Source organism: Acinonyx jubatus, chromosome D3 (genome assembly GCF_027475565.1).
Source record: "Acinonyx jubatus isolate Ajub_Pintada_27869175 chromosome D3, VMU_Ajub_asm_v1.0, whole genome shotgun sequence".
NCBI classification, from domain to species: domain Eukaryota; kingdom Metazoa; phylum Chordata; class Mammalia; order Carnivora; family Felidae; genus Acinonyx; species Acinonyx jubatus.
Window position 1 is genome coordinate 367,804 of NC_069392.1, and position 27,277 is coordinate 395,080.

The following is a 27,277-nucleotide window of genomic DNA, read 5'->3' on the forward strand; positions in this document are numbered from 1 at the left end:
TCGATTGAAACTTTTGAGACAATTGTAAATTCACCTGCAGTGTAGAAAATAATAGAAAGAAATCCCTTACACACTTAGCCCAGTTTACCCCAATGTTACCATTTTGCAAAACTATAGTGTATCACAGTCAAAATACTGGCATTAATATGGTCCACAGTACTTATCAAGATTTCTCCAGTTTCACTTACACCCGTGTTCATATATTAGGTTCTACTCAGTTTTACACCTGTGTAGGTTAATGTATCCATAATCACAGTCATGATACTGAACAGTTCCAACACCACAAGTTTTTTTTTTACATGCTGTGTTTTAATATATTTTTTAATGGATTCATTTTATTAAATCGCATTTTGTAAAGTTTCTGGTATGCAAAAAATAGCATTGATTTGGATATATTGACCTGATCTGATGAATCATTTTTTTTATTATTTAGAAATTATTTGATACTGATGCAAAGTTTTAAAAAATCACATAATTATAGAATTCACAGAATAGTGAAGAATTCCTAAATACATTTTACCTATATTCCCCAAATGTTAACATTTTACCATGTCTGCTTTCTCTATATAAGAACATATTTTTCTGACAGACATAATTCCTCTACACTCCTGAACTCTTCAGTGAGTATTTCCAAGAAAGTCATTCCATTATCTAACCACAGTAAGTTATCAAATTGAGAAATCGAACATAAATGCAGCTCTATTATCAAATACACAAAACTTGTTCAAATTCCATCAGTAGTCCTAATTAAGTCCAAGAGACAAAAGGTGGCTTAAGTATCCCTGCTTGCTCACTCTCTCCCTCTCTCAAGATAAATTAAAAAAAAAACAAACAAAAAAAAAGATAATCATTGTCTTTTTTAAAGTTTATTTATTTGGGGAGAAAGGGAGAGAGAGAGCAGGGGAGGGGCAGAGAGAGAGAAAGAGAGAACCTCACGTAAGCTCCAGGTTATCAGCACAGAGCCCCATCCAAGGCTCTATCCCATGAACCATGAGATGATGACCTCAGCCAAATTCAAGAGTTGGATGCTCAACCGACTGAGCCACTCAGGTGTCCCAAAGATAATCATGTTTAAGTGAGGTCATTGGGATGGGCCCTAAGCCTATATGACTGGTATCCATATAAAAAGGAGAAATCTGGACACAAATATAGACACACACAGGGAGAAAATGATGTGAAGAGGCCAAGGAATGGACAAGCCAAAGAGCGCAGCTAGCAACAAGATTCTTCTTTCTCAGCATCAGAGAGAACAACTCTGTGGCACCTCGTTTTCAGACTTCTGACCTCTGGACCCATAACACAGCCAGTGTCTGTTGTTTAAATCACTCATTTTGAAGGACTTTGTTATGGCAACCTAGCAAATGAATAAAGGTCTCTGCACTGGAAAGCAGGGTGCTGCTGCAGCAAATACCTTAAAACATGGAAGCAGGGCACCTAGGTGGCTCAGTCAGTTAAGCATCTGACTTCAGCTCAGGTCATGATCTCACGGGTGGTGAATTCAAGCCCGGCATCAGGTCAGCTTGGGCTCTGCACTCTCTCTCCCTCTCTCTGTATCTGGTGGGATTCCCTCTCTCTCTCTGCTCCTCGCTCACTCGCACGCTCTCATAAAAAAATAATTATATATTTTCATGTGGAAGCAGCTTTGGATTCGGCAGAGGATGGCACCTGGTACGAAAAACCTGGAGTGCCTTCTGAAGACGCTGTTGGCAGAAACATGGAAGTCCAAGGTACAGGAACATGGTACTAGAAATTGGAGAAGAAATGGTTTTTGTAATGAAGTGACAGAGAATGTGGCTAGACTGTGTTCTAGTGTGTTGTCAAAAGCAGAACTTAGAAACAATGAACTGGAATGCTTAGCGGAAGAGATTTCTAAGCAGAGCGTTAAAGACCTGGCCCGACTTCTTGCTGCTAATAGTACAATTTGGGAGGACAGAGACACGCTGAAGAACCAATTGTTAAACAAATTTGGAAGACCTTCAATTTACCCATACTGCAAAAAATGCAAAAGCACGCTCTGGAGAGAACAAGGATGTGGCAGAACAGCAGAACAGATATTGAAAGGGCGGGCCTACACCAGCCGACTCCATCTTGTTCTGTGTCCTTCACCTTGACCACACCTCCTCCCCTTGAGTAACCCCCCCCTCACCTGCCTAACAGGACTCGACCCTTCCCAAGGACCCTTCCCCAGCCAATCGGCTGAGGCCATAGCCATTACCTCACCAACTGCCCCCAGGCCCCAATAAAACCTTTGTCCTTTTGAAACTCGCTCTCTTTCCCTGGTATCTCACCGCTGCGTCGGTGCAGGTAGGGGATTGAGCTCGAGCTAGCTCGAATAAAGGCTCTTTGCTTTTGCATCGGACTCGGCTCCCTAGTGGTCTTTGGGGATCACGAATTCTGGGCATAACATTTGGGGGCTCGTCCGGGATCCCCAAGAACCCCGAGGGACCCTGACCCGGAGAGCCTGACTGGTCACGGTTAGTGTCTGTTTGTTCTGTCTTTTCTGTGTGAGCTCATTTCTGGAATTCTGGTAGTGCCCGACGCGGTCTAAGTGGACGCACTGGAGGACCACGGGCCGGGAGTTTCGGAAGACGTTCTGATTCTCCCTTCTGGAGGGACGTGGAATCCCCTCAAAGGTCTGAGACGAGGCGGGTCGCTCCCGCTGGTCGGCGTGAGGCCGTCGTCTTTGGAGGGACGTGGAATCCCCTCATCGGTTTTGGAGGGACGTGGAATCCCCTCATCGGTTTTGGAGGGACATGGAATCCCCTCAAAGGTCTAAGCTAGCTTGCAGTTTTGCTTCCATGGAGTTGGAAGACTTTCTAGGGGCCCTCTGTTTGTCTGTTTTTGTGTTTCTCTGTTTTGTTCTGTGGACTTGCTGGACGGACGTTATGGGACAGACTCAGACTACTCCTCTAAGTATTATGATTGATCACTTTAAGGATGTGAGGGGAAGAGCTAACAACCTCAGTGTGGACGTCCGAAAGGGTCGGTTGCAGTTTTTTTGTTCCAGCGAGTGGCCAACTTTCAATGTCGGATGGCCACCAGAGGGGACCTTCGACCTCCCTACCATCCACCGAGTCAGGAGTATCGTCTCTCAGCCTAAGACGGGCCATCTTGATCAGCTCCCTTACATTATCACTTGGCAGGACCTTGTAGAAGACCCACCCTCTTGGCTTAAGCCCTTCCTAACCCTGCTCCCTCCGGAGCCAAAACCCATTCTTGCTTTGCAGGAGACAGAGAAGAGGAAAAGTCTTACCCAGCCTTCAGCACCCCTCTACCCTGTCCTACAGGGGGGTACTGAAGAAGAATTAATTTTTCCTCCCCCGTATAACCCCTCTAGGATGCCGGAAGAACACCATCCACCCCCTCGGGGGGAGGCAGACGCTGTTCCGAGAGCGGGAGGCGGAAACGCTCCAGGGGGAAGCCCGCCCTTTACCAGACAAAGGGCTCAGAGGGGGCAATCCGCCTCCGCCGCCGACTCCACTATTCTGCCCCTGCGAGCCACTGGACCCCCAGACGCGGAGGGGAATCAGCCCCATCACTATTGGCCTTTCGCCACTAGTGACCTCTACAATTGGAAAGCTCAGAATCCTAAGTTTTCCGAGAAACCGGCAGGGCTTATTGATTTATTAGACTCTGTTCTTTTTACCCATCAGCCCACGTGGGATGATTGCCAGCAGCTTTTGCAGGTCCTGTTCACGACTGAAGAAAGAGAAAGAATCCTCAGTGGGGCCCGAAAACTAGTTCCAGGCGCAGATGGGAATCCCACCACCAACCAGGCTCAGATAGATGCCTCCTTCCCCTTAACTCGGCCCCAGTGGGACTTCAACACGGCAGAAGGTAAGGAGAGGCTCCGGGTCTACCGCCAGACTCTAATGGGGGGGTCTCCGAATGGCTGCTAGAAAGCCAACCAATTTGGCCAAGGTAGGAAATGTACAACAGGGACTGCAAGGAGATAGGGCATTGGGCCCGAGATTGTCCAAAAAGAGCTGGCGGGAAGGGAAGCAAGACTGATCGAGTAAAAGTCCTAGAGCTGGATGAACTAAGTGATTAGGGGAGTCAGGGTTCGGACCCTCTCCCCGAACCCAGGGTAACTCTTAAAGTGGAGGGGACCCCTATTGACTTCCTTGTCGACACCGGAGCACAACATTCGGTCCTCCGCACCCCACAAGGAAAACTAGCCAGCAAGAAGTCCTGGGTACAAGGGGCAACTGGTATGAGCCAGTATTCATGGACTACCCGAAGAACAGTCGATTTGGGAACGGGCCGGGTATCCCACTCCTTTATGGTAATACCAGAATGCCCCTACCCACTGTTAGGACGGGACTTACTGACCAAGATTGGAGCTCAGATAACTTTCAGACAAGGGGGGCCTCAGGTCACCGATGGCAAGGGCCACCCCATCCAGGTCCTGACCATGAAACTGGAGGATGAATACCTCCTCCACCAGGAGGCACTCCCGAGAGAGAATAATATAGACAGATGGCTACAAGAATTCCCCTCGGTTTGGGCAGAGACGGGGGGGATGGGACTAGCCGCTCACAGGACCCCAGTCCTGGTAGAGCTCAAGCCAGGAGAGGGTCCGGTAAGGATCAAACAATACCCCATGTCTCAGGAGGCCCGGAAGGGGATCCAGCCACACATCCGGAGACTACGAAGCCTAGGGGTACTAGTTCCTTGCCAGTCTGCCTGGAACACCCCCTTACTGCCGGTCAAAAAGCCTCACACAAATGACTACCGACCGGTACAAGACCTCCGAGAAGTAAATAAGAGGGTCGCGGACATACACCCAACTGTTCCCAACCCATATACTCTCTTGAGCTCCTTGGCGCCCTCCAGGGTCTGGTATACTGTACTAGATTTAAAGGATGCCTTCTTCAGTCTGCCGCTGGCACCCCAGAGCCAACCCTTGTTCGCCTTTGAGTGGCATGATCCGGAGGAGGGCTCCAGTGGGCAACTCACCTGGACACGGCTACCTCAGGGATTCAAAAATTCACCCACCATCTTCGACGAGGCTCTACACAAGGACCTGGTATTTACAGACACCTTCTCTGGCTGGGTGGAGGCCTACCCAACCAAGCATGAAACGGCTCAGACGGTGGCTAAGAAGCTACTAGAAGACATCTTACTCAGGTATGGTTTTCCTGCCATGGTAGGATCAGACAAGGGACCAGCTTTTATCTCGCAGGTAACACAGGCAGTAGCCAAGGCGGTGGGGGCAAACTGGAAATTACATTGTGCTTATAGGCCCCAGAGCTCAGGACAGGTAGAAAGAATGAATAGAACCCTAAAAGAGACCCTTACCAAATTAACCATGGAGACTGGCGGGGACTGGGTGACTCTCCTACCGTACGCCCTTTACCGGGTTAGAAACACTCCTTACACTCCGGGTTTTACTCCCTACGAGATCATGTTTGGCAGGCCACCCCCTGTTATTCCCAGCCTTCGAGCTGAACTTATTGCTGAGTTTAAAGATCAAGAACTTTTTCTTTCCTTGAGCGGGCTCCAGAGGGCGCACGAGGACATTTGGCCGCGCCTCCGTGCCATCTACGAGGCTGGCCCGATCCCGACACCTCATCAGTACAAGCCGGGAGACTGGGTCTACGTCAAGAGGCACCACCGAGAGACTCTTGAGCCGCGCTGGAAGGGACCCTACATCGTGGTGTTGACAACCCCCACCGCTCTCAAGGTAGACGGCATCGCGACCTGGGTCCATCACACCCACGCTCAGCCAGCGGACCCCTCCTCGATCCGGAAGGACGTTGTCACGCGATGGGCCATCAGTCGGGACCAACACAACCCGCTCAAGCTCAAGCTACAGCGCATTTGACCTACCTAATATTGGTAACTCTGTTAACTCTGCTTGTCATTGCTCATGCTGCCGGGAGTCCCCACACCCCCCAAAACATCACCTGGCAGATCATAGACACCAGCTCGGGGACAATACTTAATCAGACGTCCCAGAGCCACCCCAGGGACACTTGGTTCCCAGAACTTTGCGTAAACCTCCAAACTCTGTTCCCCTTGTCACCATAAATGCAGCCGGTCCCATGATTGGGTCCCTAAGCTACATGACAAGGGGGGAATGAAAGGGCGGGCCTACGCCAGCCGACTCCATCTTGTTCTGTGTCCTTCACCTTGACCACACCTCCTCCCCTTGAGTAACCCCCCCCTCACCTGCCTAACAGGACTCGACCCTTCCCCAGGACCCTTCCCCAGCCAATCGGCTGAGGCCATAGCCATTACCTCACCAACTGCCCCCAGGCCCCAATAAAACCTTTGTCCTTTTGAAACTCGCTCTCTTTCCCTGGTATCTCACCGCTGCGTCGTCGGTGCAGGTAGGGGATTGAGCTCGAGCTAGCTCGAATAAAGGCTCTTTGCTTTTGCATCGGACTCGGCTCCCTAGTGGTCTTTGGGGATCACGAATTCTGGGCATAACAGATATTAGGTGTGGGACTAAATCCATCAACCGACTCAGCAGAAATGTTACCAGCTTGGACTGACGGGGACAGAGACGGGTTGAAATGAAGGAAAGTCGCTGGATGTCTGGGGTTCTACAGGCAGAAAAACAGGCTGATAGACCTATCTAGATGTGCACACAGGTCAGAACGACCTTGAGGGCAGAACCACCTCCTCGGTCCCAGAGGGTGAAGCCACCTTTTCAATTCCAGAGGCGGGGCCGCCATCCAGGATGAGAAGCAGGGCCACCACCCCAGTGGGCTCAGAAGACAGAGGATTTAGCCAAGGAGAATTATTCTCAGGCCTTAAAATCTAATGGAATTTGCCCTATTTTGGACTTGCTTAGGCCTCACAACTCCTTTTCCTGACTTCTCCCTTTTGGGATGGGAAGGTCTATCTTGTGCCTGTCTGATCACTGTTCATTGGAAGCTGAGAACTTGTCTGATTTCACATGTTCCCAAATGGAGAGAAATGTTGCCTCGGGACAAAGCTACCCCAAGTCTCACACACATCTGATTTAGATAGTATTTAGAGGAGTCTTTCAAGTTGAGCTCCCTTGCTTGCTGGGTGAATTAAGCCTTCAGGGGGTTTGGGGCTGGGGGGAATGTACTTTGCATATGAAAAGAACACGGATTTGGTGAGGGGGAGCAAGAGGGCAAATTTATGGTTTGAATTGCGTCCATTCAAGAAAAACGTATTGGATTCTTAGCCTCCAGTACCTCAGGATGTGAAGTTAATTAGCAATAGTTTCTTTATGGAAATAATCACGTGAAAATTAGGTAACAAGAGTGAGACTTAAGCCAACGACTGGGATCCTTATGAGAACAGATTTGGGCACAGAACTGGTAGTATTGAGCCCTGGGGTGTTGGCAGAATAAACCTGCTCTTGCAAGGTTTTCTCTTCCACTTTTTCAGGGAGGGAAAGGGGCCCTACATCAGGAGTTGGCAGGTTTCCTGGGCAACAGTATCTGTCACAGCTCTGCCATTGTAGTTAGTGCAAAAGCCGCCAGACAACACACAAACGATTAGGCCTGGCAGTGTTCCAACAAAACTTGATTTATGGATGCTGAAATTTGAATTTCAAATAATTTTTTCAATTCGTGAAGTAGTTTTGATCTTTTTGCAGCCATTTAAAAACATAAAGACTTCTTGGCTTGCCAGCCATACAAATACAGGCAGCAAGCTGCATGTGACGGGTGAGCTGTAAGCTTCCAACATCCAAGCTACGTATTTCTAGAGCCTCTAGTGACGTCTGCCAGGAGTTTGCTAGGCCGAGTCCTCAGGCTCCTGTCAGCTATCAATACACGAAATCATCAAAAGACAACTTTTTCTAGACCAATACTTGTTTACATAAGGGATCAGCGAGCACGTGAAATGGACGGCTTACTTCAGCAAGACAAATGTCACAGTTAATACTCTTCCTTGAGAAGAGATTTCAGGGCTTCACGTCTGTCACTGCTTAAGGGCTAGTATGACCAGGAGTAGCCACCCCACCCCGTCTATTTCTTCATAAATTAAAAATTCTTCTTTGGCAACAGTCCCTCAGTGTTCCCAAAATCTAATCATCAGGGGTTACAAGGTTCTTGGTGTCCACAAGGACACTATTTCATACTATGGGCTAACAGGTTTCCATACTGGAATGTAAACAGAATCTGATTTTCTTCTTGACTCAGGAAGAGAGAGAGACCAGACCGCGAGTGGGGGAGGGGCAGAAAGAGAGGGAGGCACAGAACCTGAAGCGGGCTCCGAGCTGTCAGCACAGAGCCTGAAGTGGGGCTCGAACCACAAACCGTGAGATCATGACCTGAGCTGAAGTCGGACGCTTAACCGACTGAGCCACCCAGGCACCCCGGAAATTCACTCTCCTTGAGGCGCCCAGGTGGCTCAGTCGTTAAACATCTGTCCGACTCTTGATTTCGGCTCAGGTCATCATCTCCTGGTTCGTTGGGTTCAAGCCCCAAGTCCGGGTCGGCGCTGAGTGTGGAGCCTGCTTGGGATTCTGTCTTCCTGGCTCTCTGCCCCTCCCCCACTCACAATCTCTCACTCTCTCAAGATAAATAAATATTGAAGGAAAGAAATAGGGCATCTGGGTGGCTCAGTCAGTTGAGTGTCTGACTTCGGCTCAGGTCATGATCTCTCAGTTCCTGAGTTCAAGCTCCATGTCAGGCTCTGCACTGGCACTGTGGAGACTCCCTGCGATTCTTGCTCTTTCCTCTCTTCTGCCCCTCCCCACTTGCGCTTCTGGTCTCTCTCAAAATGAATGAATAAACTTAAAAAAAAATTAACTCTCTTTAACTTTAGCAGAGAAAAACACTTTTACCGGAGAAGAGGAAGCACACAGGCCAGCAAAGCAGGTGCAAAGAGAGACAGCACCCAGAGTTATTCCGGGAAACCAGGAGGGCAGGAGGAATTGATGGCCTCAACTCTGGGGCAAGAGTAAGTGAGTTCCCACACTTCCCTTCTGGTTCATGTGACACTGAATCCGAGGCTCAAAATCTAGCAAAGATCCAGCAATGGCTGATGAACAGATGCCCGGAAAGACGCCAACTGGACAACGCACACGAGAGGTGCTTCTGCAGAGAAAACTAGTTGTGCTCTTACCCGTGAACAGACACCGCACTGCTAACATATAATCCACGTTCGCTCCAATGAGTTCTCTTATGCAGCAGCCGCGTAATAACTGCCAGACCCACTTACGTAGATTGGTGAGTGAGTCAACTCATTTAGGGAGCAGTATCTTTTCATTATTAAAACCCACATTATTTCTGTCATATTGCTAAGAAATGAAGAGACAACACTGATATTTAGCATTTAATATGGAGAACATCGGGGGGATGTTATTCCACAAGCTACCAAATATATGTCTGACAAGTTACGTTAAAAAATAAAATACCGAAAATTTTTAAAACTGCTATTCGGTGTCACTCAGGAAAGTCACACTAAATATCTCTCAACCCTCAGAACATGTTCCTTGCCATTTTCCTCCACTGCTTTATTTACATATCAAAATAAAAATCAACTTTATACTCCACCATGAAAAAATCTACCATTTATAATTGGGGTTTTCTTCAATCTAAAACATAGCTTCAAATCTGGAATGTGACTCTCCACATGTAACATTTTCTATGGGACAATGCTTTTCCAATTTATTACATTTAGAAGGTTTTAAATACGAATTCTCTGAATTTTATCTTCATAATGACACCACCGCATCTGATGTCACTGTTCCTCACTCCTTCAGTTCTTGTCTACAGAGACTTGTAGGACTTACTTCTCAAAGCTTTTGCCCGTTCTTCCAAATATGACCGTCTCTCTCGGACTCAATCGGCAGGAGTGTATTTTTAGGACTTCCCGCTTAATGCATCCCACCCATATTATCATTTAGTCTCCTGAGGATCAACTTCTATGAGAGAGTTTCTAACATCTACTTCACTTCAATTTCTCACTTGTGAGTTTTTCGATGTATACGAAGCCCTGAATTCCAACAGAAGGACTTCCCGCATTCGGAGCATTTCCACGGTTTCTCTCCTGTATGAACTCTCTGATGTTCACTGAGGGACGACTTCTGGGTGAAAGCCTTCCCACATTCACTACATTTAAAAGGTTTCTCTCCTGAATGAGTCTTCTGGTGTATCTGAAGTGAAGCCTTCCTAGGATAGGCTTTCTCACATTCGCTGCATTCATAGGGCTTCTCTGTTGAGTGAGTCCTCTGGTGTATAATTAGCTGTGATTTCCCACAAAAGGCTCTCTCACAGAAACTACATTCATAGGGTCTCTCTCCTGTGTGTGTTCTCCTGTGTATAACGAGGTAGGATTTACTGCTGAAAGCCTTCCCACACTCACTGCACCCGTAGGGCTTCTCCCCTGCATGTGCTCTCAGATGCGCAGTGAGCTGCTCCTTCCTACCGAAGGCTTTCCCGCATTCACCGCACTGATAAGGATTATTTCCTGTGTGGATTCCCTGGTGAACAACAAGTTGTGTCTTCATATTGAAGGCTTTCCCACAATCACCGCACTGGTAAGGTTTCTCACCTGTGTGCATCCTGATGTGAACCAGGAGGTAGGACTTGCTCCTAAAGGCTTTCCCACATTCGCTGCACTTATGGGGCTTCACTCCCGTGTGAGTCCTCTGGTGTACAACGAATGGGGACTTCAAACTAAAGGCTTTCCCACACTCGCCACATTCATAAGGTTTCACTCCTGTGTGGCTTCTCTGGTGTAAAATGAGCTGTGATTTCCAGCTATAGGCTTTCCCACAATCACTGCAGCCGTAAGGTTTCCCTCCCGTGTGAATTTCCTGATGGACGATGAGCTGTGACCTGAAAGAGAAAACTTTCCCGCACTCGCTGCAGGAGTAGGGCTTCTCTCCCGTGTGGACTCTCTGGTGGGCATTGAGGTTTGACTTCGCACTGAACGCCCTTTCACATTTTGTGCATTCGTAAGGCCTCTCTCCCGTATGAATTCTCAGATGGACGATCAGCTGTGATTTACAACGAAAAGCTTTCCCACATTCATTACACACACAGTTTTTTTCTATACTGTGAGCTCTTTGATGCTTAAGAAAATATGATTCTTCGTATCCATGAAACTTATCAGGATTTTTTCTCAGACAGTTTCTGGTTGAACCTGAGATTTGTGTCAAACTTCTTCCATGTGTGTTATACTTATGGATTCTCTGTCTTGAAGAAACATGGGTTCTGCTCAGATTAAGTTTTCCAAATGCACTACAAGCATAAGTTCTCTCAACATTTTCAAGCTCATCTGGATTTTTCTGGTACCATTCTTTCCAATCTTCTAAGAAAAAAATACATATATATATTTTTAATCATCACATGTAGCTGATATCAAATTAGTTTTAAAACTGCCACGAAATGAGTCTTTTTTTGATAACAGACCTCAGACACTGGTTCGAAAGAAATACTGGCCAAGTGTACATGCCTTCTTTCTGAGCTGGGGAGCACGAGGAACGACGTCAAACCAAGCCCATTACGGAAATACGGGTGGCAAATTAGCAGTGATTAAAAATGGTTTTTTAAGTTTATTTGTTTTGAGAGAGAGAGAGAACATGAGCAGGTGAGCAGGGGAGGGGCAGAGAGAGGGAAAAGAATCCCAAGCAGGCTCTGCACTGTCAGTGCAGAGCCCAACGTGGGGCTCAAATTCATGAACCTCAAGATCACGACCTGAGCCAAAACCAAGGGTCAGACACTTAACCGACTGAGCCACCCAGGTGCCCCCAAAATGGCTTTTAAAACAGAGGCTTACAAAGCTTAGCCTGCACTTAGGAGCCAATGTCGTTTATCTGATATCGAAATGCCATTATTACAGATGCTTATTACTTAAAAAGTGAACTGAGACAATACAGAGTAACTAGGGTATAATATTCAGACAGGTACAACGAGACACTAAAAGACTGAGTTAGCAGGGCTCCTGGGTGGTTGAGTGTCCAGCTTGGGCCCAGGTCATGATCTCACAGTTCATGAGTTGGAGCCCTGTGTCAGACTCTGCTGTCAGCGCAGAGCCCATTTCAGATCCTCTGTCCCCCTCTCTTCCTGCCCCTCCCCCACTTACACTCTCTCTTTCAAAAATAAATATTTTAAAAAAGTGAAAATTTAAAAAAAATAGAAGATTGAGTCAGCCACACGAAAATTAAAGCAAGAGCTTTTCAAACCGAAGGAAAAGCACATACAAAGTTCTTGAGAAGGGAACCTGCTTGGCATAGTTAAGGAACAGAAAAAATGGGGCACCTGGATGGCTCAGTCAGTAGAGCATGAGACTCTTGATCTCAGGGTTGTGAGTTCAAGCCCCATGTTGCATGTGCTTACTTTAAATAAAAATTAAAAAAAAAAAAAAAAAAAGAAATAGAAAAAGGTCAGGATAGTTAAAGCCCACTGAATGAATAGAGTGAGGCAGGAACCAAACAGGCAAGGCCATGACAAAAAGTTTTCATCTTACCAAGGGGTTTTAATTAGAGGACATCTTGATTCGTGTTCTGCTTTTAAGTATATGTATCTATGAGAGACAGAGAAAGAGTGTGCATGTGGGGGAGGGACAGAGAAAGAGGGAGACACGGAATCCAAAGAAGGCTCTGAGCTGTCAGCACAGAGCCTGATGTGGGGCTCGAACCCACGAACCGTGAGATCATGACCTGAGCCGAAATCAAGAGTTGGATGCTTAACCGACTCACCTCTGTTCTTTTTTTTTTTTTTTCCAGAAAACATTTTTTGAAACATTTTTTGGGGGAGAGAGCATGTGTGAGAGTGGGGGAAGGGCAGAGGGGAGAGGATAGGGGGGAGAGAGGGAGAGAGAATCCTCCACATGACACAGGCCTCAATCTCATGACCCTGAGATCATGACCTGAGCTGAAATTACCAGTTGGACACTTAACTGACTGAGCTACCCAGGCCCCCCTTTCATGTCATGCTTTTAAAAGATGTTTGGCTGTTAAGTAAAAAATGAAGAGAAGGGCTGACAGACCAACGAGAAAGCCGCTGTAGTAAGGCAGGAAGACGTTGATAGTGGCTCAGACTGAACTCTGGAGCTGAGCAAATGTGGAACATACACAGACACAGAACCAAGAAAACCTACCAAAGGACTAGATGGAGGAGAAGCTGAGAAGGGGACGCTTTACTAACTCCAGATTGTAGGCTTGAGAAACAGGGTGCTGCCCTTGCAGAGGGAAAACACTGAGAGACCCATGTTTGGAGGAAAAACGAAGGACTCTGTTTTGAATCTTACTACACTTGAGATCCCAGTCAAATATCCAAATGAAGACAGTAAGCAGGCACACAGACCACAGGTCAGTGCTCAGTGAAGAGGGGGCTGATCTCCATGCTGTGATGGACAGGACCCCCTGTCCATCCGCTCCAGGGCAGGGGTACCAAAACAGCCCTGGAGCGGATGACACTGAAGGCCGCACAGCGATGAGGCCCAATCACGCCATGGTGAGTGTGATGTCCACACAGGGCGCCTGGAAAGAAGTGGCAGGTGTGGGTCGAGCACTCATCGGGGTACAGCCTCATCATCCCACGACAGCTTCACACCGTGGAATCATCAGGAGCCCTCCTGCTTCCTGAGGACCTCCCGCTAAACCCTCTCTCCCTGTTCACGTGGAAACAATTTGCAGTATGGTTTGTACCTCAAAGCGGGCCTACTAAACTCAAGAATGGGGGGATGGGGTGATAATACCAAGACCAATGGCTAGAAGAGAGGACTTCTCAGGCTTGAAGACATGTCCGGACAATTTTTGGTTGTTGTTACTGGCTTAACAGAATTAGTCAGGGGAAAAAAAAAAAAAAAAAAAACTAACCGGAAACTTGCGAAGTTTTGAAGGGAACCTGAGCCTGATCTGATAACAGCCTACGATTTTTTAGCCCTAAATACCCCCAAATCTGCACCAACAGACACGGGCCATTCTCCCCAAGCCTTATCTCACCAGGGGCTGCACAGGACAAAAAGAGAAGACTGAACAGGGAAATTACACCAATGCCAGGGCAAGAAGTCTTCCTTGAACTTTTTCCCAAGGAGGAGAGTGTGTGACAGACCAGTGATGACTGCCATCCCTCATCCACCCCTCTGGAAAGAGAAGCTTTCACCATAGCTTCCAGTTCCTTCCCCACTACTGCATGTGTCTGGAACAGACCGTCGATCTTTTCGCCCCATCACTTCAGATCGTGAGGCCACAGCCACACCTGTCTGCTGATACCACACACATCTCAAGAAATTCTGGACTTGGGACTGGACTCAGGTCCAGGACAAGAACACGTACCGCTCCCCGGAGAAGCGATGACCGTGTTTCATGTTCACATTCGCGCGTTTAAAGGCGTCCAGGTGGCAAGAAGGCCAGTGTGATGAAAACCCAGAGGCAGGACTCCAGCACACACTGTTCACTACACTCCTAACGGTACTGCCCTCCTCCCGAGCACCAGCCCTGACCGGGGAGGACAGGGTCCACGTGGTGCTCCACCAAGCTCTGCCACCCCGCCCCCACCCCCTGGCTAGTTCAGACACTGCCATGTCAACTGTAAGAAAACATGCTGGCAGGCTTTGAGAAAAATTCTGGGGACTGATGAAAGGGATTTTCTGGAAAAAACCAGGGCTTATCCAGTGACTGTGTCTTCATGTGATGCCCGGCATGAAGGTACCCACCTGGGCAGAAGAAAAGTATAACATCTGAGGGTGAGAAAAGGGACACACGTGGCACGTTGGTCCCTGACATCACCGAGCTTCTGCACTGAGCCACTGTGGAGCTGCCATCCGGTGCCAGACAAGAGTCACTTGAAACTATAAATTCTTTAATGTTTACTCAGATTGAATCTGGGATGTAAGATACTTGTGTATTTCCTCAAACTAGTGACAGGGACGTTTATGAAAATAACTACAGCAGGAACAGCTGAAGAAAAGACTAGAGTTCTCAAATATGGCTAAGAATCTGAGCTGTCCACGCCTGGGAAAATACTGATCCTGTCTGGGTGACAACTGAGGACATAGGAGCTATGGAGACACCACCAAAGGTTAAGCTACTAGCAAAAACAGAAGCAGAACTGATATTAGCAAAGGAGAAGGGAGACGGGGCACCCAAGGAGAGCCTGCAGAGCCGGGTCGTGGTAGTTCAAGTGCAACAGCAGCAGTAATCAAAGAGAGGAAGGCACAGAGGAAGCGTTCCTTCCCAGTCTGCTGCTGAGAATGAGTGAGGAAGCCCGGCTCTCTTATGAGCATTTACAGCCAGGAAGAGAGGGCGGAAGAAAGAGGACAGGATGTCCACAGGATGCTACAACACGGGGGAAAGAAAGCTTAAATCCTCAGAGTGCAAGAGACTTTCAGTCGTTACAATATCGGCAGGAAAGAACAGGTAAATTTGGGAAACTCTGTATGACTCCGAAGGGAAGAGTAAGGAGCCAGGAAATGTAAGGTGACAAAATCACTTAATGACACAGGTGAGTCCGTGGTAGGTTTTGGAATCCTTTTAAGAAAAGTGCCCAAGAAAGCAACAGTTGTAATCAAGGTGACCAGTTTGAGAAAAGGAAGCACTGAAATAACGCAACACAATGATGCTGAGCAAAGGACGAAAAGACTGAGGGCTTTATCTGTGGAAGGAAGAGAGGAAGTACACATAAGGAGAGCAGAGGGCATGAAGTCACACAAAAGGAGAGGAGAGAGGACTGTTCAGAGGCTGGGATGGCTGAGGCGGCCCTGGACCATGGGGGGAAGGAAACTAACCCAGAAAGCATCTGAGCAGAGTGCAGATAGGAAGGGCATGCCTGCCCCTCAGAGCTAAGAGACAAAAACCCACACGTGGACAGAGCGATGGTCCCTTCCTTTCCTGAGGAGCCAGTTTGTGGGCCCATCCCGAGTGCCCCCCATGGTTCAAGGGCTTCAAAGGAAAGTTTCTGCACAACACGGCCTAAGTGCAAGCTGTGCTTCACACCCCCACCCACATCTTCCTGGTTCCCACTCACCCACCTGGACAGCTCTGACGGGAAACTTTGGCATTTATTATCCATGGCTCCTCTCCTTGCTCCAACTTGAAGATTAAATCAGGTTTGGTACCATGATACCCTGTTGATGGAAAATCAGAGGATGTGGGCCGAGCCGCTAGGAACTCAGGGGTCTGGAACTACAAAGTGAAACTGCTCACTTGCACTTGGGGGGAAGATTACAATTAGGAGATGAGGGCCAAATAGGGACTAGGAGCCTTTGACCTCCAAAGTTCAAGTCCATAATCATTAAGTACTTTAGAGACCTCAGGGTAGATAAAGAAAAGAAAAAAGGATGGCAATTTATAATTCGTGATCGGAGTTCAACAAAGAAGCTGCACTTACCCACAGACACCAGGTGGCTATAGTTCTCCAGTATCACATCCCTGTACAGGTACTTCTGCGCAGAATCCAGTAACTGCCACTCATCCCAGGTGAACTCCATAGATATATCCTTGAATGACAACAACCCCTGTAATAATATACATCCCATTCAATCGGATGCCACTGCATTAGGTGACGTGGACAGATGTACAAGAGCTGGGAAAGGAGAAATGTTCCTCCATAGACTGACTGCCTCCTGTGCCCAGTTCAGCACAGGCTTTTAGAATAAAACCAAACCAAAACAAAAAAATTTTTGAGTTTCCATGTTCAAAATACTGTTTTTGATCCTGAAAATATCAGGATGAACACAACCAGCTTCCGCCTTCAAGAAGCTTTCAGTCTTGTAGAGGGAAATAAACATCTATACATGCATATGAAACAGGTGTTTCAAATCTTTGATAAAAAAAATTATCCAGGATACATTTTGCCCAGGAATGGAGAGAACAATTCTAAACACATGGGAAGGGCTACCCTCCAAAGTAGCCGTCATCTTCACAGCTACTCAACCCATCTTGAGTCTCAGAGGGAGTGAGAGCCTGGCACCATAAAAAAAAATTAAATAAATAAATACATAAATACATAAATAAATAAATTAAAAAACAAGGGGCCCAGCAGCACGTGGGTGGCTCCACTGGTTAAGCATCCAACTTCAGCGGCTCAGGTCGTGATTTCACAGTTTGGGAGTTCGAGCCCCATGTCGCACTCTCTGCTGACCGCCCAGAGCCTGGATCCTGCTTCAGATTTGGTCTCCCTCTCTCTCTGCCCCTCCCCCATTTGTGCTCGGTCTCAAAAAAAAAAAAAAAAAAAAAAAATTAAAATTTTTTTTTTATTAAAAAAAGAAGGGATCCATTACTGAGGCCAAGCAGGGTTCCCTCCAGCAGACTCTGGGCCTGGAGCTCGTGTTGCAGAGCTGAAGACGACGGAGAGCCACTGTGGGTGGGCGTGGGCTGGCAGTTCTGTGTGAGCCGTAAGCGCGAACTACCCAGTAGGCTCGTAATAAATCCTTTCATGGGACCAAAAAAGTACTGATCGTTCAACAAGCATTTATGAGTCACCGACAGTGCCAGGATTGTCCCAGGTGCTGGGGGCTCAGCAATGCACATTGGGTTTCTGTTCCTTCAGGGGGAGGTGACAGTAAACCTGTAACTACCCACCAAGCAGGTGGGGACAGCACTCTGCCAAGACTCAAGCAGGGTAAGGGGACAGAGTTCAGGAAGCAGGCATAGGAAGATGGAGTGATCAGGGAGCCCTCCGGTGAGGCAACGTTTGGCAGAAACCCAAGCGATGTAGGAAGGAATGTCAAGATTTCTGCAGGAAGAGCCCTCCAGGCTACATGAAAATTAAGACACAGTCCTGCATGGCTCAAAGGGAATGGTAAGGTCTTGGGGTTCCATTCCAAGAGAGGAGGGGCCGTCGGAAGGCCTCAGACAAGAGCAGAGTGATCTGACTCACACCTGACAGCATTCTCCCTGCCACGGAGGAGGGAGGGTCCTGGATCTGGGAGCGATGAAGGTAGCTGGTATCAGAGTGAGAGCACTGGAGTAATAAGTAGTGGTTGGGTTCTGGGCATCAAGTGAGAACAGAGCCAGATGACATCCTGGTGGGTATGACATGGCCAACAGAGAAGGGTGCTGAGGAGGACGGCAAAGACGCGGCCCTTTAACAAGGCGAGGATGCCTGAGGGAGAAGAAATGAGGGGAACGAGAGGCTGGAGAAGCAGCCGGACACAATTCCCTGAAGCAGGCCACTGGGGGAAGGGCGGGAAGGAAGAGGCAGTGTGGACGTCCACTGAGCCCAGTCAGAAGGAACTGGTCTGTGTTCAGGGATTTCAGTAAACCAGGAATCTGGTACATTGCACTCTAGGAATTCCTAAAGATGAGGATTCTGGAGCACTCTGCAAAGGCAGTGGAGAAGTGACACCCAAAGATTCCTGAACTTGATCCCCCTTGAAAAGATCCCAACCCAACAGCGCTGCCTGCAGGAAGACCCTGCAGTGGGAAGAGACAGTGCATTCTGGGGGGAACTTGCAGAGACGAGTAAGAGAGAATCGCTTCACAACATGGAAATACAGGGTGGGGCCCGTCTCAGGCTCCAAGCAACCGCGTTGGTGCTGGGCACGGACCACCTGACAACAGGAGCTTCTCTGGTCTCAGCACTGATCTTCCAACCCAGGAGGAGCCTCCACAGGAAGTGGGAGTAAAGAGATGAGCCCTCCCATCTCTCCTCCGCAGCCTGAGTCCGGCGAGAAGAGGAGGCGGGAATAGAGCATAGACTGGACTCTCCAATGTCTGAAAGTGACCAGAGAATCACGAATGCTCGCCGACACAACCGCCGGAGCCAAGGACAGGGAGCGTTGACAGGCATATCTGAGGTTGTGATGGAGAAAAATGAGGCCGTGACTTCCTGCATCCAGATCAAGCCCAGGCCACTCATCAAGCCAGCAACTTTATGACGGAGGAGAAACCAAAGCAACGCACACCAAAGTGACTGTGTAAAAGCTACGGCAGGGCCACAAGAGTGAACAGGGACCAAAATGGCTGAGTGTGGAGACGGGATGGAAGAAAAAAGGTGCAGAGCAGAGAGTGGAGGCAAGCCATGAAGCTTATTTTAAGCTTTTTACTATATTTTGAGCTTGATGAGAATAAAAATAAACTACAAAGAAACTATTTTAAAAAGCTTTTATTGGCCAAGCCTGGTCAAGAAACGCAGGAATTAAAAAAAAGAAAACTATTATGATCAGGACAGAGTCCATAACTCTGAGATTGTTAAATTCATGAGATTATTATACAGAGGCAATTCTACCATAATGTGACAGGTACGCTGCAAAAAATCATCACTATGCAAAGTCACACAGCAAACTCACGGGGATTATGGGGAGAATGGGGCTGGGACACAACACCTTTGTCAGCAACACATAAAAATGAACACCAGGAACCTACCAAAAACAGAAGTTTTATGAAATACATAAAATATATAAAATGACAACATTTATGAAATATATAAAAATATTTCTTTTATTTAAGAAATATATAAAATGACAATATAGCACTTCACTTTGCAAGACCTGGTGTTTGGATGTCAGAGGGGCTGCAGCTGATCATAAAATAGTGGAAAGAGGCCTGTCTGAAGTCAGACAGAAAGTTCAAGCTGTTCCCTACGGTACCAACTGTGCTGAATTCACGTTTCTAAAGCAAACATGGTGGCAGACCTAACTATATTTACAAATTTGTTCCAATAAATTTGAAAACTTAAAAACAAAAATCCTCTAAGAAAGTAAAAGTAATCTGTAAACTAACGTGGATTTAAGTAATTGTTTTAAAAAAGTAAAAGTAACCAAAATTGGCCCAGAAATAATTTAAAAAGCAAGCTTGACTAATCAATGGTCACAAAATAAGTAGTGGGGCGCTGGCTGGCTCAGTCAGAAGAGCACGCGACTCTTGATCTGAGGGTTAGGAGTTCGAGCCCCATGTTGGGTACAGAGGTTACATTAAAATCTTTAAAAAAAAAAATTAAAATAAATAAAAAACCAAATAAATAAGTAGCAATCAAAGGCATACCCTCTTGGGGCACCTGGGTGGCTCAGTTGGTTAAGTGTCTGGCTTCAGCCCAGGTCATGATCTCATGGTTTGTGGGTTCGAGCCCTGCATTGGGGTCTGTGCTGACAGCTCAGAGCCTAAAGCCTGCTTCGGATTCTCTGTCTCCCTCTCTCTCTGTCCTTCCCCTGCTCGCATTCTGTCTCTCTCAAAAAATAAAAAATAAAACACACTAAAAAAATAAAACAAAAAAAACCCCCCAAAAAACCCCACAAAGGTATACCCTCTCCAGAAAGGCAATGGACCCACACTATATTTAAGTAAGTTCTACCAACATGGAAAGAACATAAAATTCCCAAAATGTCTAACTGATGTTGAGCCAGGAAACCATGGGATGCCCACACAGTATATCGCACAAACTTACACAAAACCCCACAGACAAAACCAGGCAAGTACAGCACAGACTGTAGTGTTAACTCATTTATTATTAACTCTGATCAAAATATCTGGATAAAAATACTAGTAAAGTAACAAGGCCTGTACACACACACATAGCACTAGGAGGAGGAAATTTATCCAAAAAATTAAGGGACAATCCAAAATTAACAAAAAACCCACAAAAATCTATCTGTGAAGTCACACTAGTATATTCATGGAGAACAGCCAATCAATCATTTTAATAGATGAAACAAAGTAATGTGGTAGAATTCAACACTTAAAATTCAGAATTCAGCTAAAAGTAGAAAGGAATTTTACTCTTTGACACATAACCCCAGACACTTTACTTAGAATTCCAATTACATTAAGCTTAAAAAAAAAAAAAGGCAAGATTTATGGTGTAACAGAAAAAAAAGAAGTTGCCCCTGGGGGGCGGGCAGGGGGGCAGTGGTGATAGGAAACACAACGGAACCTGCTAGGGGGTCGGAAATCTTTATTTTGATTTTGATTTGTCTTCAGTGTATGCTTCAGTCTTGTGATTTGTAAAAATATCTGGTCATTCAAATGTTCAAAACATATTTCTCACATGTATTTGGTCTTCATCCAAGGGTTCCTGGCTCACAGCTCCTAAAACCCTTGGAAATTCCCTGATAAGTGTGATTAAGGTATCTTTTGTTATGTTAATGCGGCAACTTTAGGAAACCCTTAGGTAACCTACAGATGGGCAGCTGGTTGATGGGAGAGTGCCCCCCCACTTCTGCCCAGTCTCCAAGGAGGGGAGAAGGGCTAGAGGTTGAATCAATCACCAGCAGTCAACGATTTAATCAATCACACCGATGCAGCGAAGCCTCCCTAAAAACCAAAAGGCCTGGATTCGGAGAGCTTCCAGATTGAAGACGTGGAGAGGGGAGACTGGCGCACTTGGGAGGGCGCAGAGGCTCCAAGCCCTTTCCCCATGTGCGCTTCTAACTCTGGCTGTTGATTTGGTGTTCTTTACCATATCCTTTAATAGACGGGTGAATGTAAACTAAGTGTTTCCCTGAGTTCTGTGAGCTATTCCAGCAAATTAACTGAACCTAAGGAGCAAGTCTTTGAAACTTCCCATCTGTAACCCTGGTAACAACAGCCTGGGCCTTGAAACCTGTGGCTGAGCTTGGGGGAAGAAGGGCAGTCTGGTGGGACTGAGCCCTCAGCTTGTGAAACCTAGCGCCATCTCTGGGCAGACAGTGCTGGAATTAAGTTGAATTCTCAGACAACCTGCTGGTGTCCAAGAGTTGCTTGCTGTTGTATGTAGGGGAACTGCACCCCCACCCCTCTCGTTGGAATTGGGTCCAGAAACCTAAAAGAATATAAATAGTCTATTTAAGATTTATGCATTTTACTATCATTAAGTTAGAACTCAATTAAAGAAAAAAAAGGTCAGAAGTCACATAGGGATAAATATGTATAAAACCATTACAGGCACAACTATAAATATATGTTTTAATGGAAAAAAACAGAAATAATGTTATATAGAGTGAAACCCATTTAAATAATAACCCACACAAATAAACCAAATGTTTTAAGGATATAAACAGCTATACACAAAGGTATGTACAAAGATCTAGAAGAATATACACCAAATTGATTACCTCTAAGGAGAGAAAGGGGAGGTAGGATGGGAAGACGATTATAAGAAACTGAATTGTGCATTTTTTTTTTAATTTTTAAAAATATGTTTACTTATTTTTGAGAGAGAGGGAAAGAGCGCATGCGAGAATGCAGAGAGAGCAGGAGACACAGAATCTGAAGCAGGGTCCAGGCTCTGAGCTGTCAGCACAGAGCCTGATGCAGGGCTTGAACCCATGGACCGCGAGATCATGACCTGAGCCGAAGTCGGACACTCAACCGACTGAGCCACCCAGGTGCCCTGTGACTGCACTGTGTTTTAAGAGAATGTAGAAGTACCAAATTTGTCACCCAAAATTAATGATAGGAACATCCATACATGTGCAGAGTTGTTCACTGTTTCAAAGTCTGTAAGAGCAACACGCTCAACAACCTAAATTTCCATCAATAACAGAATAGCTAAATGAGAATATGGTACGTCCATTCCATAGTGACGTTTTTTCAAATTGGAATATGATTATACACAGTATGATGCAATTCATATAGAAACAAAACTTTTCAAATGTTGAATTAAGCACACCTGACATTCCACCCCATTACCCATAAAAATCATAATTTTAATCAATTATTTTTAAAAATTTAAACATACTTGTCTCTCAAAAGAATAAAGAAACACAACAATCTATATGTATTGCCATAAAGAATTCTAAAACAAATGTAGGGGAAATGGCAAACGGCACCATTTACAGAAGAGAAGAAAAACATAAAACCACGTTTCCAGTAGCAAAGGTCTGGGGGCACCTGGGTGGCTCAGTCAGTTGAGTGTCCAACTTCGGCTCAGGTCATGATCTCATGTTTCGGGAGTTCGAGCCCCAATTCGGGCTCACTGCTGTCTTTGGATCCTCTGTCTCCCTCTCTGCACCTCCCCTACTCATGCGCGCGCGCGCTCTCTCTCTCTCTCTCTCAAAAATAAAAAAAGCATTTAAAAAAAAAGGAAAGGAAAGGAAAGGAAAGGAAAGGAAAGGAAAGGAAAGGAAAGGAAAGGAAAGGAAAAGTCTGGATGGGAAGCCCCAATCTGACTACCTTTTATAAAGCTTTTTAAATTTTATTTTAGGTAGGCTCCACAGCACTATGGGGCCTGACTCGATCCTGAGATCGGGCACCCGCTACTGACTACCTCTTGACAGAAGAGGAAGCCAAAGGGGGTTTGGCTGTGTCTTACAATTCCATTTTCTAAAAGGATGCAATCAAAAATTGTTTAATATGAAAGAGGAAAAGCAATACTTTTAAGGTAGAATATATGTGTCAATAAAATAACAGGGAAGGGAAAGAAAGGAGAAAGAAGAAAAGGAAGAGGGAGGAGGGAAAGAAAGAAGAGAGGACTGGGGGAAAAAGATGAGGTGTGTAGGCAAGAGCTGGCTTTCAGAGGTGAAGTGATGCCACGAACTGGAACAACAAAGAGGGAGGGAGGAAAATGAGTGTGCGTGTGTACACATGCGTATATACACAGACGAGGAAGAAAAGAGAAAATGACAGACTGAATATGGCAAATAGTTGACAATTCTGGGGCAAGGGTTTTTGGTTTTTTTTATACAATACTGTACAGGAGTTTTTAATACTATTCTTGCAACTTCTCTACAGTTTGAAAATAATAACATAACATAAGGTAACATGAAATCTCCTAGGACTCTCCATCATGATCCTTCCCCTCACTTAAAGGGCCCTACACAATCTAGCCCCGGCTGATGCACCAACCCGATCCACTCCAGCCCGGGCTTGCTTTCCACCAGAGGCACCTGCCACTTGTTTGGAACGCAACCCCAGGCTGCAATGCTTCCTCCCCTGCTACACCCACTGTCCTATGATCATGAAGTTACCACTCAGATTCTACTTATACGTTGCCTCGAGAGGAAGCCAATCTAAAGTAGCCACCCAGCCGCTCTCTTTCACACGTGCGATATTCACAGCTGTTTTTGTCTGTTTATGACGCTCCTCTGGAATGTCTGACCATCTCCCACACCCTGCATGGGATCACGGACCCTGACAATCTTGTTCACCCCTACATGCCCTAGAAAATTACCTGGCGTAATAGTCAGTGAATGTTTGTTAAGTCAAAACGTGCACTCAAAACAGGCAAATACTGTTCACGTTAAAACGTAAGGGGCGGGGCGCCTGGGTGGCGCAGTCGGTTAAGCGTCCGACTTCAGCCAGGTCACAATCTCGCGGTCCGGGAGTTCGAGCCCCGCGTCAGGCTCTGGGCTGATGGGTCAGAGCCTGGAGCCTGTAGCCTGTTTCCGATTCTGTGTCTCCCTCTCTCTCTCTGCCCCTCCCCCGTTCATGCTCTGTCTCTCTCTGTCCCAAAAATAAATAAACGTTGAAAAATAAAAAATAAAAAAATAAAATGTAAGGGGCAGTAAGAGCACAAACTCTGAAAACACTGCTTTGTTTGAATCCCTGCCCTGCAACCCTGGTCCCCTTGTGTCCTTTACCAGTTTGGTACCATGGACAGGTTTCCCAGTTTCCTTACCTGTAAAATGGAGACACACCTGCCTCACGGCGTCACAAGTCTTTAATGATTTCATACAAAGTACCTACCCAACTGTGGTACCTACTACTATTCAATAGTTTTAGAGTCTTCATTTAAAAAAATAAAGAGTCTTAATTTAGTCTTGTTTACTTACTTATTCTTTATAAAGTATGATTCCGTTCACTTATTTTACCTTTTTTTAGTTGCTATTGTAAACATGTTTTCTCTTACTGTATTTTCTACATGGTTATGGTTTTGTTTGTTTGTTTTTGTAAGAAAGAGCAAGAGAGCGTGCACATGACCAAGCAAGGGAGACGGACGGGGGAGAGAGAATCTCAAGCAGGATCCATGCTCAATGCAGACCTGACTAGATCCCACAAACCCAGGAATGACCTCAGCTGAAATCAACAATTGGACACTCCACCGACTGAGCCACCCGGGCGCTCCTATATAGTTACTGAGAATAAAAATATCCTAGGGGCGCCCGGGTGGCTCAGTCAGTTGAGCATCTGACTTTGGCTCAGGTTATAATCTCGCGGTTCATAGGTTTGAGCCCCACGCCCGGTTCTGTGCTGGCAGCTCAAAGCCCGGAACCTGCTTCAGATTCTGTGTCAACCTCTCTCTCTGCCCCTCCCCCGCCTGGGCTCTGTCTGTCTCTCAAAAATAAATAAACGTTTAAAAAAAAAAAAAGGATAAAAATATCCTGGGGATCCTGGGGCACCTGGCTGGCTTAGTCTATATCTAAGGGTTGTGAGTTTGAGCCCTACATTGGGTGTAGACAGTGCTTAAAAAAATAATAATAATAAATAAAGTAAAATATCCTTACTTTTTTTTTTTAATTTTTTTTCAACGTTTTTTATTTATTTTTGGGACAGAGAGAGACAGAGCATGAACGGGGGAGGGGCAGAGAGAGAGGGAGACACAGAATAGGAAACAGGCTCCAGGCTCTGAGCCATCAGCCCAGAGCCCGACGCGGGGCTCGAACCCACGGACCAGGAGATCATGACCTGGCTGAAGTCGGACACTTAACCGACTGCGCCACCCAAGCGCCCCAAAATATCCTTACTTTTAAGGTCAAGTGTATCACTCAGGCCACCTCAGTGAACTCCCTTCTTACTGGCACCCAAACTCTTGTCACACACGAAGTGTCACACCACCTGAGAAAGGTCTCTGCTGGCAGTAATTTTCCTTACGCTCCACTGTCCACGATCTTATGTGATCCACTTTACAACACTCCCACTACCTCTCAGGAAGTGGCCATTCCAACGTTCTCTCTGGTAGGGAAAAACTGCTTAGGATTTATAAATATCCAAGTCCAAAAGATACCATTTGTCTCATGAAATACTGCTCTGAAGTATTTCATTTCACGGCTTTTATGAAGATCTCTTTTCTCAAATTTACAGGGAAACAGCCACTCTCCCAAACTTCCACCTCTCTTGCTCCCTGGCCCTTCTGCACTACAGTCCTTCCTGGTCTTTGCCACAAACCCTCCATTTGGCCCTTTGCAGGGCTCTGTGACATCATATCCTGAGCTCCAACTAACATAGGGACCTTTAATCCGGACATTTCCAATTGAGAACTCCCACTCGAGCTACAGATTCAACTGTAAGCACCACATGTTCAACACCTACAAAGCTACACTCTTTTCCTGGATGTCGCTTATAACGTTCCCAAGACTGGAAGCATCACCACCCTGTCAAGAGGTCAGAAGTTCAGCAATCACTGTCAAGTCCCCTCTCGCTCCCTCCATCAATCACTTGGCTAGTCACCAGCCAGATCCACTGGCCCTCCCCAGCTCCAAAACTGCTCCCTCCTGCTCCCTTAACAAGGACCCTGATTTCCCCCAAAGTTCAGGGTCTGCAGCTGGCAATAAAGCATAACTTTCAAAGGAGAGGACACCGGACACAAAATGCCAGAAAACAGGGAACGTTTCTAGAGACCAGAGACACGGGGAGAAGGGGGCGGGGAGGGGTGAAGCGCGGGAACACGCGAGTTCGGGCCCCGGTTGTGACCATAAGATGAACGTGCCCATCCTCAGTGCCGAGTCACCTTTTCAAAAACGAGAAAGTCCCTACTTACCCAACACGAAGCTGTCCGGAACCCGGCGGCCATCCCCGTGCTGTTTCGTGCAGACTGCGGAGCAGAGAACCGAACCGTGAGGGTCTCCCTGCTGGTCTCACCCGCGCCCACCCAGGACGGACCTCCCGCCCCACAGAGGGTGGGTCCGCGGGCACCCGTCACCTACCCGTCCGAGGCCTCGGGCCCCGGGCAGAAGAAGTCGGAGAGGAGTTTGTACGGTGACGCGGCCCTGACACGGGAACCCCCGAGGCCGGCCTGGCTCCGACCACGCCCCAGACCGACCGTAGGGCTTAGCTGGCCAAGCTCCCGGTCTGCACAGGACGTGCCGGGCAGGGCTAAGTCTGTGCTTTCGCGGGTCCAGGGCCCCGGGAACTCGCAACTCCCGGGCCCGCTCCGGTCCACCAACACCGAGCCGGAAACAGCCCTGCAGGAGAGTACCCGACTTCAGCCGCGGGTGCGGCGCAGCGGAAGTACGTCATGCGTCGAAGCACCTGAAGGAACGGCCCCGAAGAAAACTACATCTCCCAGAATCCTCTGCGGAGGGTCCCTGGTCACTGGCCCGGCCTCCAGCAGAAGGCGGCTGTGCAGAGCGGACCGAGCTTGGTGGGTTAGTGTCGGTCCCCTCTGCGTTCCGGCCTCAGTGCAGGGACCGACTGGCTGAGGTCTGCTGTCAAACAAGACAGGGTTCAGATCCCAACGCGTAGCAGAGAAGGACACTTTGTAAGGCCACCAGCTGCCGTTCCCAGCGTTATAAAACAAGTCTTGGAATAGCAGCGCAC

General features: G+C 47.1%; 2 protein-coding genes across 3 annotated transcripts in view; both read right to left on the reverse strand.

The window, feature by feature from the left end:
- The window catches only part of LOC128310943 (zinc finger protein 84), a 65,213-nt gene extending 38,661 nt beyond the window's left edge, over positions 1–26,552 (reverse strand). The window contains exon 1 of one of the 2 annotated variants that reach the window (XM_053206645.1): positions 26,499–26,552. The gene's annotated coding sequence lies outside the window, so the exon portion shown is untranslated. The remainder of the gene's footprint in view (positions 1–26,498) is intronic. The other variant, XM_053206640.1, reaches the window with a different exon arrangement.
- On the reverse strand, positions 9,255–26,967 carry LOC106985904 (zinc finger protein 26). The gene is made up of 5 exons (XM_053206647.1): positions 26,665–26,967; positions 26,499–26,552; positions 16,275–16,401; positions 15,916–16,011; positions 9,255–11,250 (listed from the first exon to the last, which is right to left on the reverse strand). Exons 2-5 carry the CDS (start codon positions 26,529–26,531, stop codon positions 9,899–9,901), a joined length of 1,608 nt encoding a protein of 535 aa, XP_053062622.1. The 5' UTR covers positions 26,532–26,552; positions 26,665–26,967; the 3' UTR covers positions 9,255–9,898.
- Between the last annotated feature and the right edge of the window lie 310 nt (positions 26,968–27,277).